Source organism: Pongo pygmaeus, chromosome 9 (assembly GCF_028885625.2).
Source record: "Pongo pygmaeus isolate AG05252 chromosome 9, NHGRI_mPonPyg2-v2.0_pri, whole genome shotgun sequence".
Classification (NCBI taxonomy): domain Eukaryota; kingdom Metazoa; phylum Chordata; class Mammalia; order Primates; family Hominidae; genus Pongo; species Pongo pygmaeus.
In genome coordinates this window covers 7222342-7240047 of record NC_072382.2, presented here as the reverse complement: position 1 = coordinate 7240047, position 17706 = coordinate 7222342, and the positions used below count along the sequence as shown (strand labels likewise).

The 17706-nt window shown below is 60.7% G+C and overlaps 3 protein-coding genes across 4 annotated transcripts; 1 reads left to right on the top strand and 2 right to left on the bottom strand.

The window, feature by feature from the left end:
• Positions 1-1605: 1605 nt before the first annotated feature.
• On the top strand, positions 1606-8569 carry RPS6KB2 (ribosomal protein S6 kinase B2). Of its 2 annotated transcripts, XM_054438455.2 has the most exons (15): positions 1606-1782; positions 2141-2181; positions 2279-2399; positions 2686-2754; positions 4526-4673; positions 5759-5816; positions 5896-5996; positions 6111-6201; positions 6285-6375; positions 6498-6605; positions 7153-7215; positions 7357-7434; positions 7542-7649; positions 7747-7856; positions 8151-8569. In XM_054438455.2, exons 1-15 carry the CDS (start codon positions 1630-1632, stop codon positions 8335-8337), a joined length of 1527 nt encoding a protein of 508 aa, XP_054294430.1. In that variant the 5' UTR covers positions 1606-1629; the 3' UTR covers positions 8338-8569. The 2 variants fall into 2 exon arrangements, with proteins under 2 accessions (XP_054294430.1, XP_054294431.1); XM_054438456.2 differs by lacking the exon at positions 7153-7215 and having other exon boundaries at positions 1622-1782.
• Positions 8570-8677: 108 nt separating this feature from the next.
• PTPRCAP (protein tyrosine phosphatase receptor type C associated protein) lies at positions 8678-10918 on the bottom strand. The gene is made up of 2 exons (XM_054438458.2): positions 10778-10918; positions 8678-9517 (listed from the first exon to the last, which is right to left on the bottom strand). Exons 1-2 carry the CDS (start codon positions 10898-10900, stop codon positions 8900-8902), a joined length of 741 nt encoding a protein of 246 aa, XP_054294433.2. The 5' UTR covers positions 10901-10918; the 3' UTR covers positions 8678-8899.
• Positions 10919-11211: 293 nt separating this feature from the next.
• CORO1B (coronin 1B) lies at positions 11212-16975 on the bottom strand. Its single transcript, XM_054438457.2, has 11 exons — positions 16623-16975; positions 15643-15845; positions 15181-15303; positions 14948-15077; positions 14548-14729; positions 14340-14459; positions 13516-13620; positions 13299-13444; positions 12961-13018; positions 11832-12110; positions 11212-11662 (listed from the first exon to the last, which is right to left on the bottom strand). The coding sequence occupies exons 2-11, from the start codon at positions 15841-15843 to the stop codon at positions 11537-11539; spliced, it is 1470 nt and encodes a 489-aa protein (XP_054294432.1). The 5' UTR covers positions 15844-15845; positions 16623-16975; the 3' UTR covers positions 11212-11536.
• Positions 16976-17706: the final 731 nt, after the last annotated feature.

Here is a 17706-nt window from a genome sequence, read left to right as displayed (position 1 = left end):
CAGCCTCCTGGGCAACAAAACAAGACCTCCTCTCTAAAAAAAAAAAAAAGAAAGAAAGAAAGAAAAGAAAAAAGATTATGTGATTATGTCATTTCAGTTACTTGGGATTTGAGGTGGGAGAAACACTGGAACCCAAGAAGTCAAGGCTGCAATGAGTCATGATCTTGCCACTGTACTCCAGCCTGGGTGACAGAGTAAGATCCTGTCTGAAAACCTAAACAAAAAAAAAGAAAAAACACCATAAAGTTTTTTTTTTTTTTTTTTTTTAAGGCAGAGTTTCGCTCGTTGCCCAGGCTGGAGTACAATGGCATGATTTTGGCTCACCGCAACCTCCGCTTCCCAGGTTCAAGTGATTCGCCTGCCTCAGCCTTCCCGCGTAGCTGGGATTACAGGCATGCGCCACCATGCCCGGCTAATTTTGTGTTTTTAGTAGGGACGGGGTTTCTCCATGTTGGTCAGGCTGGTCCTGAACTCCTGACCTCAGGTGATCCGCCTGGCTCGGCCTCCCAAAGTGCTGGGATTACAGGCATGAGCCACCGCGCCCAGCCAAGTTTTCGGGTTTTATTTGTTTGTTTTGAGACTTGGTCTCACTCTGTCGCCCAGGCTGGAGTGCAGTGGCGCGAGTCTTGGCTCACTGCAACCTCTGCCGCCCAGGTTCAAGCGATTCTCCTGTCTCAACCTCCCGAGTATCTGGGAGTACAGGTGGGCGCCACCACGCCCGTCTAATTTTTGTATTTATAGTAGAGGCAGAGTTTCATCATGTTGGCCAGGCTGGTCTCCAACTTCTGGCCTCAAGTGATCCACCCACCTCGGCCTCCCAAAGTGTTGAGATTACAGGTGTGAGCCACTGCCTCCGGCCTGTTTGTTTTTTTGAGACAGGATCTCACTCTGTCACCCAGCCTGGAGTGCAGTGGCACCATCATAGCTCACTGTAACCTTGAACTCCTGGCCTCAAGTGATCCTCCCAACTTGGCTTCCCAAAGTGCTAGGATTACAGGCGTGAGGCATCGTGTCCGGCCTCAACAACGTTTTTTGAAGTGTCTATTCTGTACCAGGTGCCTAAATGTGCTTAAATCAACAAGGGAATAAAAGCCAACAAAATCCCATATTTACAGGTGTATCACTGACCCCCAAACCCTATTTAAGGCGGGAACCTGGCAACATAACCTGGCAGTGAACTGGCCACTGAGTAAATGCTCCGATCTGCAGGGTCCTCGAGCCAGAGGCACTTTGAGGAGACCCTGATGCAGCCGCCTCCCTTTCTGGAGTGAACCGAAAGCAACGCGACCTGCCTTTCATCATGCAGCCGGCCTGGCAGTACCCGGCTCCAACAGGGCTGGGGATTGCATTTACATTCACACCTGCATACACTTCCGACCCTGCTCCATCCAAACTCAAAACTCTCCGTAGAACCAAAACGGGCTCCCAGAGAGCCTTGCTGGGAAGACCGAGGGTCCTGCGGAAAGGATTCAGCAGGCTGAAGGCTAGGCGCCTCGCCACTCTAGGACTACAATTCCCGAGAGGCCTTGCGACGGACGCCATCTTTGTTCCCCACCAGGCTTAGCGATTTTCCGGAGGGGGAGTAAGACCCCTTGCGTCATCGACGCGCGCAGCTGCCGTCGCGGAGAGATGATGTTTAGGTCCGGGACTGTCAGTCAGTGCGCGGCCAGGTACGGGCCCGGGGTCCGCGGGGCCGGTGCCGCCATGGCGGCCGTGTTTGATTTGGATTTGGAGACGGAGGAAGGCAGCGAGGGCGAGGGCGAGCCAGAGCTCAGCCCCGCGGTGAGTGCCCTGCCCTGGCGCGACTGGATCCTGGAGCCGATCCTGTCACCCAGCCGAGGCCGGAGCGGCGGCTCCGCACGCCCAGAGCGGGCTCAGACCCTTTGCAGACCCAGATCTTTCTCAGATCCCGGTCTCTATTAAGCTCTGATCCCACCCTCACCCCGACCTCTCTTCCAGAACCCCAACCTTTTCTCCCGATTCTCCCTTTCCTGCCTTCGGCTTCTTCCCAATTCTTGCCCATCCCCTACTAGCTGCCATCCCTGACACCGTTCTCTCCTGGGCCACGCAGTCCAACCTGAACGGGAGCGGGGAGGTATCCTGGCACCTTCCTTGGCTCTTACCCCTCGGTTTCTCACAGGACGTGTGTCCCGTTGCCGAGTCGAGGGCAGCTGGCCTAGAGTGAGTGAGGGTCGTGTTGGGGGAGGGGGGAATGGAGTGGGGAAGGGGAACTGGGGAGCACTGGAGCCTTGTCCTCATTAACTCCTTGTGTCCGTAGGCCTGTGGGACACTATGAAGAGGTGGAGCTGACTGAGACCAGCGTGAACCTTGGCCCAGAGCGCATCGGGCCCCACTGCTTTGAGCTGCTGCGTGTGCTGGGCAAGGGGGGCTATGGCAAGGTAGGGGCGGGCGCACCCTCCTCCTGGCCTCACAGCCTCCATCTGGAGGCAGCAAAGGGTTCTCAAAATAAATTAGACTTGTGAATCAGCAGGGCCTCTAATGGGATTCAGAGCCAGAAACATAAAGGAGGGAAGGCCAAATCCGCTGCAATCGGACTTGAAATCTTCACTGCCCCACCCTTGGCAGGGCCTAGGCCTCCTGGTCCCAAAGCCAGAGCTTCAGGGTGGGGCTTCTTGAAGATAGGATGTGGAGAGGGAAGTTGATCCTGTCTCCCCTGCCCTACAGGTGTTCCAGGTGCGAAAGGTGCAAGGCACCAACTTGGGCAAAATATATGCCATGAAAGTCCTAAGGAAGGTGAGTCACTCGTTCAGCCAACGAATACTGTGTGGCTGCCATTCCCAACGTGCTGTACCAGGCTTTGGGAAGACAGCAGGGAACACAATGGAGGAGGATCCCTGACTTTGGCATTTGCTGGTTTATTGTCTGTTGTGATGTGTATTGTCTTGCAGTAATTCTCAATGGGGGCCATTTTGACTCCCAGCAGACATTTGACAACAATGTCTGGACACTATTTTATTTTTTTTGAGACGGATTCTCGCTCTGTCACCCAGGCTGGAGTGCAGTGACGCGATCTTGGCTCACTGCCACCTCCGTCTCCCAGGTTCAAGCGATTCTCGTGCCTTAGACTCTGGAGTAGCTGGGATTACAGGCGCTTGCCACCACACCCAGCTAATTTTTGTATTTTTTTGTAGAGGCGGGGTTTTGCCAGGCTGGTCTCTATCTAACTCCTAATCTCAGGTATCTGCCCGCCTTGGCCTCCAGCTGGGATTACAGGCATGAGCCACCATGCCTAGCCTTTTTTTTTTTTTTTTTTTTTTTGAGATGGAGTCTTGCTTTGTCCCCCAGACTGGAGTGCAGTAGTGCACTCTGCTCACTGCAACCTCTGCCTCCCGGGTTCAAGTAATTCTCTTACCTCAGCCTCCTGAGTAGCTGGGACTACAGGCTTGTGCCACCACACCTGGCTAATCTTTGTATTTTTATTTATTTACTTACTTATTTTGAGATGGAGTCTCACTCTGTCACTCAGGCTGGAGTGTAGTGGTGCGATCTCAGCTCACTGCAACCTCCACCTCCCAGGTTGAAGTGATTCTCCTGCCTCAGCCTCCCGAGTAGCTGGGATTACAGGCGTGAACCACCACGCCTGGCTAATTTCTTTTGTATTTTTAGTAGAGATGGGTTTTTGTCATATTGGTCAGGCTGGTCTTGAACTCCTGACCTCAGGCGATCCGCCCACCTCGGCCTCCCAAAGTGCTGGAATTACAGCCATGAACCACCATGCCTGGCCTAGTGTTTGTACTTTTTAGTGGAGGCAGGGTTTCACCATGTTGGTCAGGCTGGTCTCGAACTCCTGACCTCAGGTGATTTGCCCGCCTCAGCCTCCCAAAGTGCTGGGATTACAGGTGTGATCCACTGCACCTGGCATGGACACATTTTTGATTGTCAAGGCAAGAGGGGAGTGTTACTGGCACCTGGTGGGTGGAGACCAGGGATGCTGCTGAACATCCCATGATGTGCAGGGCAGCCTCCCACAACAAAGAATGACCTGGTCCCAGGTGTCAGTAGTGCCGAGGTTGAGAAACCCTGTGTTAGAGGATAAACCCATCCCCGAAAATGATCGTGGCTGACAGCAGCAGAATTATGGAGAAATACAATGCAGTGACAGAGGATGGCAGCAGGTAACAGATGGATGGTCTGAGGAGCTCTGGATGCCCCCAGTTTTTTTTTTTTTTTTTTTTTTTTTTTTTTGAGATAGTGTCTCGCTCTGTCACCCAGCCTGGAGTGCAGTGGCGTGATCTCAGCTCACTGCAACCTCTGCCCTTGGGTTCAAGCGATTCTCCTGCCTCAGCCTCCTGAGTAGCTGGGATTACAGGCGTGTACCATCATACCCAGCTAATTTTTCTAGTTTTAGTAGAGACGGGGTTTTGCCATGTTGGCCAGGCTGGTCTCAAATTCCTGACCTCAGGTGATCCGCCTGCCTCGGCCTCCCAGAGTGCTGGGATTACAGGTGTGAACCACTGCGCCCAGCCTGGATGCCTCAATTTCTAACCAATTCCTGTATCTCCAGGCCAAAATTGTGCGCAACGCCAAGGACACAGCACACACACGGGCTGAGCGGAACATTCTAGAGTCAGTGAAGCACCCCTTTATTGTGGAACTGGCCTATGCCTTCCAGACTGGTGGCAAACTCTACCTCATCCTTGAGTGCCTCAGTGGTATGAGTGTGGGCCCAGGCAGGGGTGTTGGGGGTCGGGGGGCAGGGAGCCAGCAAAGGAAGCTCTGGGGGGAAGCTCTTGAGAGATGTGTCTGTGGGAGTTGGCTAGGGGGCCCCCACTCTGTCCTACCCATCCAGCCATCCATCCGTGCATCCGTCCCATCATTCATTCATTCAGCAAACGTCTGTCCAGCACCTACTGTGTCCCTCACGTGTGTTGGGGGTGGATGGGCATGGCGGGAATTTGGATAGAAGTCCAGAGGATGGTTGTGTCTCTTCCTACTCCCCTCCCTGTCTTGTTCTTCTCTCCCGTGTGCCCTGCATCCTGTCAGGTCCCCAGTCCAACTAGTTCATTCTCTGTAGCGTCCTCCTCTATCTGTCCACTCTCAGGGGCCTGGTGGGGTGGCCAGAGCACTTTTCTAACTGGGATGAGGCCTCCCGCTCACCTGCTTTCTAGTGTCTCCTCTGCCGACTGCTGAGGTCGTACGTAGAGCCTGGGGCTGCTCCCAGCCCTTCTATTCAGAGTCCTGCGGCTGGCTGCCCAGATCAAGCCTTGCCCCTAGGCCGGCTGTCCCCTGCTGGCTGTGAGCAGTCTTGGCCTGCCTTTCCCTCGTTTGGGCCAGATGAACCCTGTGAGCTTCTGCCTCCATGCTCTGCATTCGCTCCGTCCATCTCAGCATCCCCTTAAAGTCCCAGCAAACCGCGCTTTCTCTGTTCTGTTCTGTTGGGATTCACTCTGTCTTCCCCGTTTCCTCTGCGAGATCTTTTGGGCTAAGCTCTTGGAGCTGTGGCCTGGGCCTGGCGTATTAGAGCCGTTGTGTACATGTCTGTCTCCCCAGTAGACTGAGCATCCTGAGGGCAGTGGCTGGGTCTCTTCATCCTGTCCCCAGCTTCACCCAGCACAGGGCCAGGCACCGAGTAGGCGTCGGTAGATGTTTGCTGAATTGAATTGAATCCCCACGGCAGCTCTGTGAGGCAGGTAGGGTGGGAATTATGAGCCCCTCTTTCCCCAAGAAGAAATAAAGACTCAGAAAGCGCAAAGGGGCTTGGACCCAGCACGTGGCTGCTGACGTGTTTGTGTGGCAGGTGGCGAGCTCTTCACGCATCTGGAGCGAGAGGGCATCTTCCTGGAAGACACGGCCTGGTGGGTGTTACTCCTCCGCTTTCCTGAGGCCGCCAGGTCCCTGCCCTACTCCCGCCTTCACCCTGTCTTGTTTCTGCAGCTTCTACCTGGCCGAGATCACGCTGGCCCTGGGCCATCTCCACTCCCAGGGCATCATCTACCGGGACCTCAAGCCCGAGAACATCATGCTCAGCAGCCAGGGTGCGCATGTGTGCGCGGGCAGCTGCAGGCGGGGTCTGCAATCTGTGGGGAGGGCTGAGGAGCTCTGTGGGTGGGGTGGGGCCCTGGTCACGCCTCTCCAACACTCTTCCTCAGGCCACATCAAACTGACCGACTTTGGACTCTGCAAGGAGTCGATACATGAGGGCGCCGTCACCCACACCTTCTGCGGCACCATTGAGTACATGTAAGTGGCACCTGGCTGGCCCAGGGGTCGGGAGGACAGCCTGAAGGGGCATGGCCTGACTGACAGTTCCACCTGGACCCCAGGGCCCCTGAGATTCTGGTGCGCAGTGGCCACAACCGGGCTGTGGACTGGTGGAGCCTGGGGGCCCTGATGTACGACATGCTCACTGGATCGGCAAGTCCAGCCCCCGGGAGGAGGAGGAGCAGGGGCAGAGGTGGGAGTAGCCCCCCTCCTGGGGCAAGGGCAGGGCCTGATGGGAGGCCCACAAGGCTCCTCTCACCTTCCTCCTCCTCCAGCCTCCCTTCACTGCAGAGAACCGGAAGAAAACCATGGATAAGATCCTAAAGGGCAAGCTGGCGCTGCCCGCCTACCTCACCCCAGATGCCCGGGACCTTGTCAAAAAGGTGCGGCTCCCTTCTCTCTTCTCCGGGGCCCTGCCAGCCATTCTGCACGTGTTCCTGAGTCTCTCTGGGCTGTGGGGAAGCCAGGGCCACCCCGGCCTGTGCAGTTTGCCTCTGGGAGTGAAACGAGCCCCTCCCTTTAAGTCTGGGACTGAGCCGAGGTCTCAGCCCTGTCACAGACCAGCTGCTGCCCTGGCCCAGTCCTTAGGCTAAGTCCTAACCAGTGACACGCTTGTGATGAGCTGGCCACACTTCCATCAAAGGCGAGCATCGGAGGTGTTAGGGGGAGGCCAGACAGCCACATGGGGAGTTGGCGCCTCACCAAAGCGCCCTGGGGCAACGCCAGGGCCCAGGAGCCTCTGCAAAGCCTTTGTGGAGAAGGTGGCTCTGTTGACCAAACCTTGAAAGCCCTGAGGGTATCCACAGGTGGGAGCCACACCCAAAGGCATTCTCTCCCGTGTCACCTGACCCCTACTCCAGCTAGCCCTGGGACCTGGGGACACATGAGCAGTACCCGCCCAGGCCCACACCCTCTCTCCTGGTCCCGCAGTTTCTGAAACGTAATCCCAGCCAGCGGATTGGGGGTGGCCCAGGGGATGCTGCTGATGTGCAGGTGGGTTTGGGACCACCACCAGGGGTAGGGCTGAGTCTCCAAGGGTGCCGGGAATGGGGGCAGGGCCCCAGGGCAGAGGGAGTGACCAAGGGGGCAAGCAGGGTGAGCTGTTAGTGGGTTTGGGGCATTCTCTACCTACAGAGACATCCCTTTTTCCGGCACATGAATTGGGACGACCTTCTGGCCCGGCGTGTGGACCCCCCTTTCAGGCCCTGTCTGGTGAGCAGCAGGCCTGGCGGCCGGTGGCCGGTGGCGGTGGCGGGTGGCAAGTGGAGAACCCGCATCTTGCTGCCCTCTGACCCCTCCCCACTCTGGTCGGCCCACAGCAGTCAGAGGAGGACGTGAGCCAGTTTGATACCCGCTTCACACGGCAGACGCCAGTGGACAGTCCCGATGACACGGCCCTCAGCGAGAGTGCCAACCAGGCCTTCCTGGTGAGTGCGGTGGCCTGAGGCCTGTGGGACCAGGGCAGGGATCGTGACTAAGGATGGCAGGCACTAAGTGTCTCATGGCCCTGCCTCCACCCCCTAGGGCTTCACATACGTGGCACCATCTGTCCTGGACAGCAAGGAAGGCTTCTCCTTCCAGCCCAAGCTGCGCTCACCCAGGCGCCTCAACAGTAGCCCCCGGGCCCCCATCAGGTACTGAGGGACGTGGGGGTGTGTGGCTGGGGTAGGGACACTAGCAGGCAGGACACCAGCTCCAGCCTTGGGTGCCTTGGCCACGTCTGTCAGCCAGTGTTGGCTTCGGTTGCTGTGTCTACCATGGGGACCTCAGTTCCTACACCCCTTGTGGCCAGGCTGCCTGGATGGGAGTTTGTGGAGCCCATGGCCTGTGTGCCTGGGCAGGTGGGAGAGGCTGCCTTCCCTGATCGAGTGCTGGCAGCCTCTGGCAGGGCCTAGGAGGCTCTTATTCTGCCTTGGTTTCCCCTGCAGCCCCCTCAAGTTCTCCCCTTTTGAGGGGTTTCGGCCCAGCCCCAGCCTGTCGGAGCCCACGGAGCCACCTCTACCTCCACTCCTGCCGCCACCGCCGCCGCCACCCTCGACCACCGCCCCTCTCCCCATCCGTCCCCCCTCAGGGACCAAGAAGTCCAAGAAGGGCCGTGGGCGTCCAGGGCGCTAGGAAGCTGGGTGGGGGTGAGGGTAGCCCTTGAGCCCTGTCCCTGCGGCTGTGAGGGCAGCAGGACCCTGGGCCAGTTCCAGAGACCTGGGGGTGTGTCTGGGGGTGGGGTGTGAGTGCGTATGAAAGCGTGTGTCTGCTGGGGCAGCTGTGCCCCTGAATCATGGGCACGGAGGGCTGCCCGCCATGCCCCGCGCTCAGCTGCTCCCGTGGAAGATTAAAGGGCTGAATCATGGCGCTGACCTGGCTCTTTGTGCTGCACACTTAGGGGCAGGGTTGGGTTGGATTGTGCCAGGAGGAGCCCCTGGTTCGGGAGGGAGGGGTCTCTGTAGGACCACAGGGCCACAGGCTGGAGGAGTTTTATTTCAAATGGTTGCCTGATGCCTGTGGGTGGGGGGGCCCTCCCCGTGGTGAGCGGGGTACACATGGATTTGGGAACTGGTGGGGGGTGACAGTCTGAGGCATGGTCATGTGGGCTGGGGGTCCAATCCAGCCATGGCATCTTGGGAAGCAGAGGCACGGGGAGTGAGCGGCTGTGACAGGGATGGGACACCAAGACCAGCCTCTACAGTGCGGTGACATGGAGGCCCTGGCCTCCAGCTGCCCTGGCACTGTCGTCCCAGGCTGCGCTGCCAGCAAAGGCGTGCAGGTCACTCAGCAGGGCCTCAGCACTGCCCCCTGCGCTCGCTGGTCCTGGGGAGCCGAGGACCAGGTCGCCCTCCGTGTCACTGTCTCTGGCTTCCTCAGCTCGCGCGGGGACCTGCTCTGGGCTGGACCCCTCTCCACATCGCTGCTCGCCTTCCCCGGGGTCAGCCTGCAGGCCACCATCCGTGACGTGGTCATAGTCTGCGTCCTGCTCATCCTCCTGTCGCTCAAGGTCATTATCTGGGGACCCCAGCTCAGCTCGGGCCTGCAGCCAGCGACCTGGGGGGCTGGCCCAGAGCAGGCGCCGCATGCGGCCCCACAGCGTGGCACCCAGGCGGGCCGGATGGTAGTAGCCCCCCGAGTCACGGCTGAGGCGGCGCCAGGCCAGTGCCAGGCCAGTGACCAGCAGTAGGAGCAGCAGCAGCAGCAGGACAATGGTGACAGAGCTGGAGCCCACGCTGTCCTCCGCGCTGCCACCCGAGCCCAAGGCCCCTGGCAGGGCCAGCAGCATCCCGAGCCCTAGGGTGCAGGGCAGAGCCTGTGGGAGACAGGCAGGGGCTCAGAGGGCTCAGCACCTGGGGTGGGGGCCTGGTGTGGGGCAGGCTGGGTGACCAAGACCACTTTCCTTTTTTTCTCTTCGGGATCCTCTTGGGACAGCCAAGCAGAAAAGGCCAAGGCCTTATTTGGTCAGCCAGGCTCTGGCCCTGTGAGATCAGCCCCCATCCCTCCAGCCTCCTCCCTACCACTCACCTCCCCCAACCACTGCATTAAGCCACCTGCCTGGGGCCTTCGCACTGGCTGTTCCCTCTGCCCGGAAAGCTCCACCTCCTCCCATCCCCCCCTCCCCCGGGCTGCATGGCCTGCTCACCGTGCTCAAATGTCACCCCAGTGAGGCTGAACCTGACCTTAACCTCTACCCTGATGTCTATCACTGCAGCCCACCCAGCACCCCCCAGCACTCAGCGCCTTTTTCCTTCCATGTCACCTAACGCGGGAGATAACTGTACTCATTTTTTATGTCTGTTGTCTTATTTACCCCCCACCATAAGCTGCTAGAAGACGGGGGCTTTTTGGGTCAAACATGTTAGTAGGTGCTCAATAAGTATGGATTCAATGCGTCTAGGCTGCCTGGGTGGGTGGGGGAGGAGATGGGAGGGAGGGAGGGAAGGAGGTTGCTAGCTGGAGTCAGGGCTGGCTCTCCCTGAGGCCTGGGATGGGGGATGGAGGGGCCTGGACCCACCCAGAGGCAACTGCTCATCTTCTGCTTGGCCAGGTCCCCAAACGGGGGTCCGTGAGGCCCCTCTTCCTCCCTCCCCACCACGGGGCTGCCCCAGCTGCAGGGTTTCCGTTCCACTCCCAGTCCCTGAGGGCCACAGGCGTGCAGGGCCGGGGGCTGGGGGAGGCGGGCGCAGCTGCCAGAGGAAGTCTGCGGTCGGAACAGGCTAGGTGGGGGGTGTCGGGGGAGGGGTGCTGAGGTACAGCCAGCCTCCCCCACCACCCGAGGCTGTCCGCCCAGGCTCGAGGAATGCAAGTTCTCGCTCACAGGAAGACCAGGTAAGGGCCTTCCCAGGGCTCCTGACCGGGGCCTGGTCCGGTATGGGGTGCTGGGGGCCATGCCAGGAGTCCCGGGGAGCCCAGCTCAGGTGAGAGAAAGGTTCAGCCTCTGCCATGCTCCTCTTAGGTCTCACCTCTTCCCTGGGGCCAGTGTGGGGCCCTCCTCAGCTCCACAGGCCCAGACATTCTAGCCCCGACCGCCTGTGGCCCCCATCCCAAGAACCCAGGGGGCTCCGAGGCTCACCATTGGTCCGCAGGCCCCTCTGCGCCGGGCACCCACCTCCAGCTCTGGCTGTGTCGAGCGAGAAGTGAGCTCAGTGCTCGTCTGCAGTGAAGGGTGGCCCGGGCTTCCGCTTCCTGCCCACATACCCCACCTGCCCCTCCCTGCTGCAGGACCCCTGGTCCACACCAGACCCTCCCCAGTCTCTCTGGAGGAGGCTGGGCTGCCGGGCTTGTCCTCCAAGGGAGAAGCAGCACCAACTTGAAGCTGGATGCAGCCTTGCATGTGTTCTCAGGTCTTCTGCCTCAGTTTCCCTGCCTGACAATCCAGGGGAGCAATGTCTGTGGGGCTGCTCACTGCCCCCAGACCGTCTGCACATGTGTGACTCCTGTGACATCATCTGTCTCCTGGTTTCCAGATTTCTCAGCCCCACCCTTGCAGCAGCAGGTCAGCCTGGCTTTTAGAAAGAGAATTTTTATTTGGAATGAAAATATAGAGCCCATCCTCCCGCCTCCTCTGGGGAGGGAGCAGAGGGCTGGGCAGTGGTCAGGGAGATGGTCCCTCGGAGGGCGAGGAGCTCGCCTGGGTGTAGACATCCTCCACAGAACAGTGAGGAAAGCTGGGCGCTGGCTTCGGCCTGGGCCTGGGATGGGTCGGGGTGGGAACTGACCCCTGTGCTGCCTTGGAGGCTCTGGGCAGCCAGCTAGCCCGGTGCGACCCGCTGGCAGAAGCTGAGTGGGAAGGGGGCGGAGGAGGAGATGAAGGTGGCATGTGGCTGTGGCCCTACGCATCCCCGTTCTCCATGCGGCCCAGCTGCTCCTCCAGGCGGCAGATGCGCTCCCCCTGCTCCTTGACCAGCGCCCTCAGGGCCCGCAGCTCCTGCATCACCTCCTCCAGCTTCCCAGCCTCCTGTGGGGACATGAAACAGGGGTAGGGGGTGGTGGTCAGGGGCTGCTAAGCCATAGCCCTCCCAAACCCACCTCTACCCCAGAGAGGGACAGCGAATGGCTGAGGCCCACACAGCAGGCCAGGGCCACACGTGGGGCTCCCAGCACCACCCCTGCCTGTGGGTGCATACCCCAGCTCTGGCCAGGCTGCCGCTGGGGGTGGCATCAGCAGCAGTGGTGGTGGAGGCAGGGGCCCCTAGGCGGGAGGAGCCCGGGGCCATGGCGGGCCGGCTGTCAGACAACACGTTGCGCCGGCTGATCTTCAGGTCCCGCTGCTTGCTGGGCACGTAGGCCTCCCGCAGTGAGATGAGGATCGGGTCGGCATCCCGCCCGCTCACCCACTCCTCAGCCTCCAGGGCTGCCTCGGGCCCGGCTGTGTCGGGGTACAGATCATCCTGGAAGAGGTCCGACTGGGCAGGGGGCCGGGGAGGTCAGAATCAGTTAGGAGGCCCCATCAGGGTCCCCTCATCCCTCCCCTGGCCTCCAGGCTTGCACTCTGTTAACTCGTTCCCCCACGGCCTGGCCCCGAGGGGCCTTTCGAAAGCTCAAATCTGGCCTTTCACTTCCCTTCTGGACACCATCAACAGCTCCCTCGGAAGCTTTCCCACCCTTCTGAGCAAGGGCCCCGTCATCGCCTTCCCCTGCAAGCCACAGGGGCCACTGTGTGGCTTTGTGGGATTCTGGGGCCCGTGGACTGTGAGCTCCTGGAGCAGGCCCTATCAGCTCAGCTCCACTCCCCGAAACGTGCCGGGCATGTTGAAAGAGCAGTCAGCAAATGCCGGCCAGAGAATCACGGAAGCGTGTCCGAGGCTCTTGGCATCTGAGGCCAAGCCACATGTGGCCCGGTCCCCTCTTCATGGGATTCCCCACCGCAGCCAGACTCCGTGTCCCTCTCCCCATTCCCACCACTGTGCCCTTCGCCTGGCCTGCCCCCCGTGGATGGCGCCACCCCAGCTGTGCTACGGGTCCTGCCTCCTTCAGGAAGACCTCCGTGGCTGCCACTCCCTCCCTGACTGCCTGGTGGCCTCCTGTGGCTCGTGCAGAGCAGGGCCCCCGCTCACCCTGTGTCTCATCCCCACTTACCCCCCGACTGGCACAGCCCAACAGCTGGCTGGTACAAGGGCAAGCTGGCATCTGTCCAGCTCACTGCCCACAAACCATACTAGGTCATGTTCCATTCACAGGCCTCGCCCTGGTCACAAGTGCATGGCCCGCTTGCTGGAGAAAGGGCCAAGTGAGCCGAGGGACGGGCGGCCTCACCTTTCTTGGTACAGTCATGACGATGGGCTCACACTTGCGCTCATGCAGTTTGTAGAACCTGGGGATGCGAGGAGGAGCCATGGGTGGAACCCTCGCCCCCCCACCACCCACCGCCAGCTCTTCTGGCTCCTGGCATCCTCCACTTCCAGTCCTCACCCCAGGACCTCCGCAGGCTGACCCCTAAGGTGGCTAGACCCCCACCCAGGCTGCCTCGTGACAGTTCCCATGGCCCGCTGGGCCTCCCTGGCGCAAGGTTTCCTGTTCCCAAGCAGCCTCCAATGACCTGACCTCTCACCTTAGATGCCCCTGTCCCCGAGTGGCCTCGGTAGCCCTCTTACCGGGCGATCTCGCACTTGCTGACCTCCAGGCCCCGCTTGGGCATGCTGCCCATACCCCGCTGCGGCTCCTTGCTTGTGAACGTGTTCAGGAAGTGGATGTAGGGGGGCTCCTCTGTGATCTCAAAGTACCGGATGCTGGAGTCACCCTGTGTGGGGAGGGGGCTCAGCACCCGGGCACGCCTCTTCCCTGCCCCTCGCCAGCCCTGCCCAGCCCCACCTTGCCGCAGACGTAGACCACACTGGTGTCGGGGTCGTAGAAGGGCAGCAGGGCCCCGTTGCTCGAGTCCAGTTCCTGCAGAGCCATGGGTTCCTCGAGGTTTTCCTGGCACATTGGGGGCGGTCAGGCCAAGCAGAACCTCCTCACCCCCTAATCCCAAACCAGGACGGGCCTTAGCTGGCCTCACTAAGGCCAGCCAGCACTGCCCCTAAATGCAGGTGGGCCCTCTGCCGCCTCTATGCCTTTTCCCACACGACAACCCCCACCTGGCCCTCCTGGCGTCACTTTATTCCCAGAGTCCCTCTTTTACAGCCTCCTCCAGGCCTGACTATGCCCAGGCCACTGAGCAAGTGCTGAAACATACCCCACCGTGGGGAGCTGGGGTGCCAGCGGCACCAGCTCCTGCTCAAGGGGCCCTGGAAGTCACTGTGCAGAAGCAGAGAGGGCTGGGGGAGAGGACGCTTCGGGGCAGGGCCAGGAGGCTTGCTGGAGGAAGAGGCTTTCTGGAGGAGCGGGGAGCCCTGCACAGGCAGTGGGTGGCACAGGCAAGCAAGGGAGAGAAGGGCCCTTCCGTTGGCATGAACAACACGGACAAAGACACGGAGGCAGTGGGAGGCCATGGGCGAGCGGCGGGGCAGTCGGGCGAGCAGAGGGTAGGAGAGGAAAGTCTGACAGAGTCCCAGGCCCTGAGAGCCTCAAGTGCCAGGCAGAGAACCTGGGAACCACAGGCCTCCCCAGGGCGAACCCTCCCTGCCCGGCCCAGGGTGGAGCTCCCCAGGGTGGGGCCCAAGTCTTAGGTTTGCCCCCTCAGGCTGGCCACTCACTGGGTCCCAGAGCGCCAGCTGCCGCTCGCTCATTCGGCTGAAGCCCGTGGTGAACACCTTGCCATCTGCTAGGAAGATGGCCCGCATGGGCCGGGCCCCCTCATGAGCCTTCTCCCGCTCCTGTCGGGGGGACAGGCTGGTCAGTGCAGTGCCCTGCTCAACGCCCTGGGCCTATCCACAGCCATCCTTGCCCTCCAGGGCCACGTACTGCCACCAGGGTGCCCCGACGGGGGTCAATGATGCGCACGCTCTTGTCCTTGCACGCTGAGCAAAACAGGCTGCCATTGCGGTTCCAGCTGACGTTGTAGATGAGGTCAGGGTGCAGGCTGTCCAGGCGGTACAGCTCCTCCGCTGTGCCCACGTTCCAGATGAGTACCACGTTGTCACAGCCTGGCAGGTGAGGGCTGTCAGCTCGGGCCGGGCGGGTGGCAGGAGGCCATTAGCTCACGAGGCCGAGGCCCACTCTGCCCACCACCCTGGGACAGACGGGTCTCTCCAACTCTGAGGGCCTCAGCTTTCCCATGTGTCATGTGGGCCCTGGAGGGGCTGCTGGGATGTATGGAGGGGTCCGTGGGGGGGGGGGGCACAAAACGGGGGGCGGTGCAGACCTGCACTGAGCAGCACGTTTCGGGCCGTGGGGTGCCAGGCGATGATGCCCACTCGCTTGGTGTGCCCCTCCAGTACCACCACTGGCTCTGTCAGCGGAGAGGTCAGCCCGTTCTCTGGGATCTGCCACACCTGTGGTAGGGACAGGGCCACCGAGCTCAGTCCTCTGCTGGTCCTATTGCTGGCCCCCTTGGGCCACGCCTGCGACCCTGGCCCAGCCAGTCCTGTGCCTCACCATGACCGTGCAGTCCTCCGAGCCGCTGGCTATGACTTCGTCATTGTGGGGACACCAGTCGATGTCCAGGACAGGTCCTGTGTGTCCGCACACCATCGGGTAGGCCTTGTCAATGCGGCCTGTCTGTGGGCACGAGGGGGCAGTCAGTGGGCTCCATCCCTCCCAGAGCCTTGGTCTTCCCCTCCATGGAGTGGGAATGACATGCAAGTCCCGGCTCACAGGTGGCCCAGATGTGACTGTGCCCCACTTGCCAGGTGAGCGGGAAATGTTTGCTGCCTCTAACCCTGCCTCTATGGCAACAGGCCACTCTCCATCTGTGCTAACACTTGGGGCAATAAATCTGGGTTATAACACCTGCCCAGCAGTGTGAGAAACGGCAAGATGAGGGATTCAAGGTGCGCAGAAAGGCCCAGCAGGGGTGGCCGAGGTGCCTCCTCTTCCCCAAACCCTGACAAGACCCACCTTGCTTAGGGGGAGCACCAGAAAGGCACCCCCTCCACTGGCCTCCACAATCACCGCCAAGAACTTGGGGTTGACGGCGCAGAAGGTGCTGTCCCAGGTAACACGGGACACGCGAATGTCCTCATAGCATTGGTCGTTCTTGACCGGCTGCCCGAACACATGCCGGAATTTGCTCTGCCGGACCACTTTGCGGAAGGACATGTCTGCGGGACAGAGGGGCCTGGGTCAGTCCGGCCCATCCCAACAACTCCAGCCCTCCCCACCCAGGCTGCTGAAGGTGAGCCGGAAGGATGCAACCAGGGGCCGGGCCACCGTAACCCTCCTGGGTCTCAGTTTACCCAGTTACAGAATGGGGTCACAGCTGCAGAGCCTGGCTGCCTGTCACCCCGCAGGCAGTGATCTGAGGGGTAAATGCTTCGGCCCTGACCACTGCTGAGTCCTGAGGGGCTTTGCAGGACGCAGGGCCCCTCCCTGGCTCTGGTGTGTGTCGGGGACAGGAGGTGGGAGGTGCCGGGGTTAGTGAGCTCTCAGCTCTACTGTAGGTCCCAGCCAGTCGGGAGCAGTCTCCTTCCTGCCCAGAGATTTGGAGGCTGGGTAATGGGGAAGAAGGAGAGAGGAAGCAGGAAAGGTCTCTCTACTGTGGGGCCGAGTGAGAGCCCAGTTCTGAGTTCCAGGGAATGTCCAGGGAGCCCCGGCATGGCCCCAAGGAATGGACGGGGTCGGGACGCAGCTGCCGGCAGCGAAGCAACCCAGAGACGCCTCGGATCGGGGTCCAGGGTGAACCAGGAGCCCAACTTCCAGGGACCTCCGCCCAGGAGAGGAGAGGCTGGGCGGCCAAGGGGAGTGGGACTGAGAGTGGGGTACAGGGGAGGCGAAAGGCTCCTGGGACCCGCGAGCCCCCCTCAGCCCCCGCAGCCCGGCCCCTGCAGCCCCGCCCAGCCCCCAGCCCGCGCCCCTAGCCCCGGCCCTGCCGCGCTCACCGAGGGCACCGGGGGCGCAGGGGGCTGCGGCACCGGCTTCGGGCGGCTCCGGATCCCGGCCTCTGGGAAGCAGGAAGCAGGATTCAGGAAGTGACAGAGGGACCCGGAGCGGGGGCGGGGCAGGGGCTCGCGGGGGCGGGGCCGAGGTCACGCGCGGAGGGGCTGGGCGGGAGGCTGAGCGGCGCCGGGGGGCCGGGAGCGGGGCTGCCGGAGACGGGGCCACAGAGAGCCCCTTCCATAGGAGCGGGTGGAGCGCCCCCTCCTGCAGCTCCTCCGGAAGAAGGGGGCGGGGCGGGACAGGGCCGAAGGCGGCCGCAGCAGAGGCGCCGCAGGTGCGGGTGCAGCCTTACCGCGGACCCGAGGCCCCTTCGCGGTCTTGCTCCTCATAGTGGCATCCGCAGGAGTCTCCAGGATTGGGTGAGGCCCCCGCCTTGCCGGTCCCCGACCGAACGCACACCTCCAAGAGGCCCCATTACCGCCTCCAACAAATAAATGTAGAATCTACACGGACAGTGGATATGTTCACGTATGTTCACGTGACTCTAAGTTATCAAAGTTAATCCTCTTTTTTTTTTTTGAGACGGAGTTTCTCACCCAGGCTGGAGTGCAGTGGCGCGATCTCGGCCCACTGCTGCAACCTCCGCTCTCCTAGGTTCAAGAAATTCACTCCAGTAGCTGGGACTGCAGGCTCATACCACCATGCCCGGCTAATTTTTTGTGTGTTTAGTAGAGACGGGGTTTCACCGTGTTAGCCAGGATGGTCTCGATCTCCTGACCTCGTGATCCACCGCCTCGGCCTCCCAAAGTGCTGGGATTACAGGCGTGAGCCACCATGCTCGGCCAAAATTTCATGCTCTTGGTTAACAATGTAAAGAAAACAACAGCAGGTGTTAGGGTGGGTTTTTTTGTTGAGACAAGGTCTGTCACCCGGGCTAGAATGCACTGGCATGATCATGGCTCACTGCAGGCTCGACCTCCTAGGCTCAAGGGATCCTCCTGCCTCAGCCTCCCAAGTAGCTGGGACTACAGACACACACCACCACGCCTGGCTAATTTTTCTTTTACTTTTTGTAGAGATGGGGTC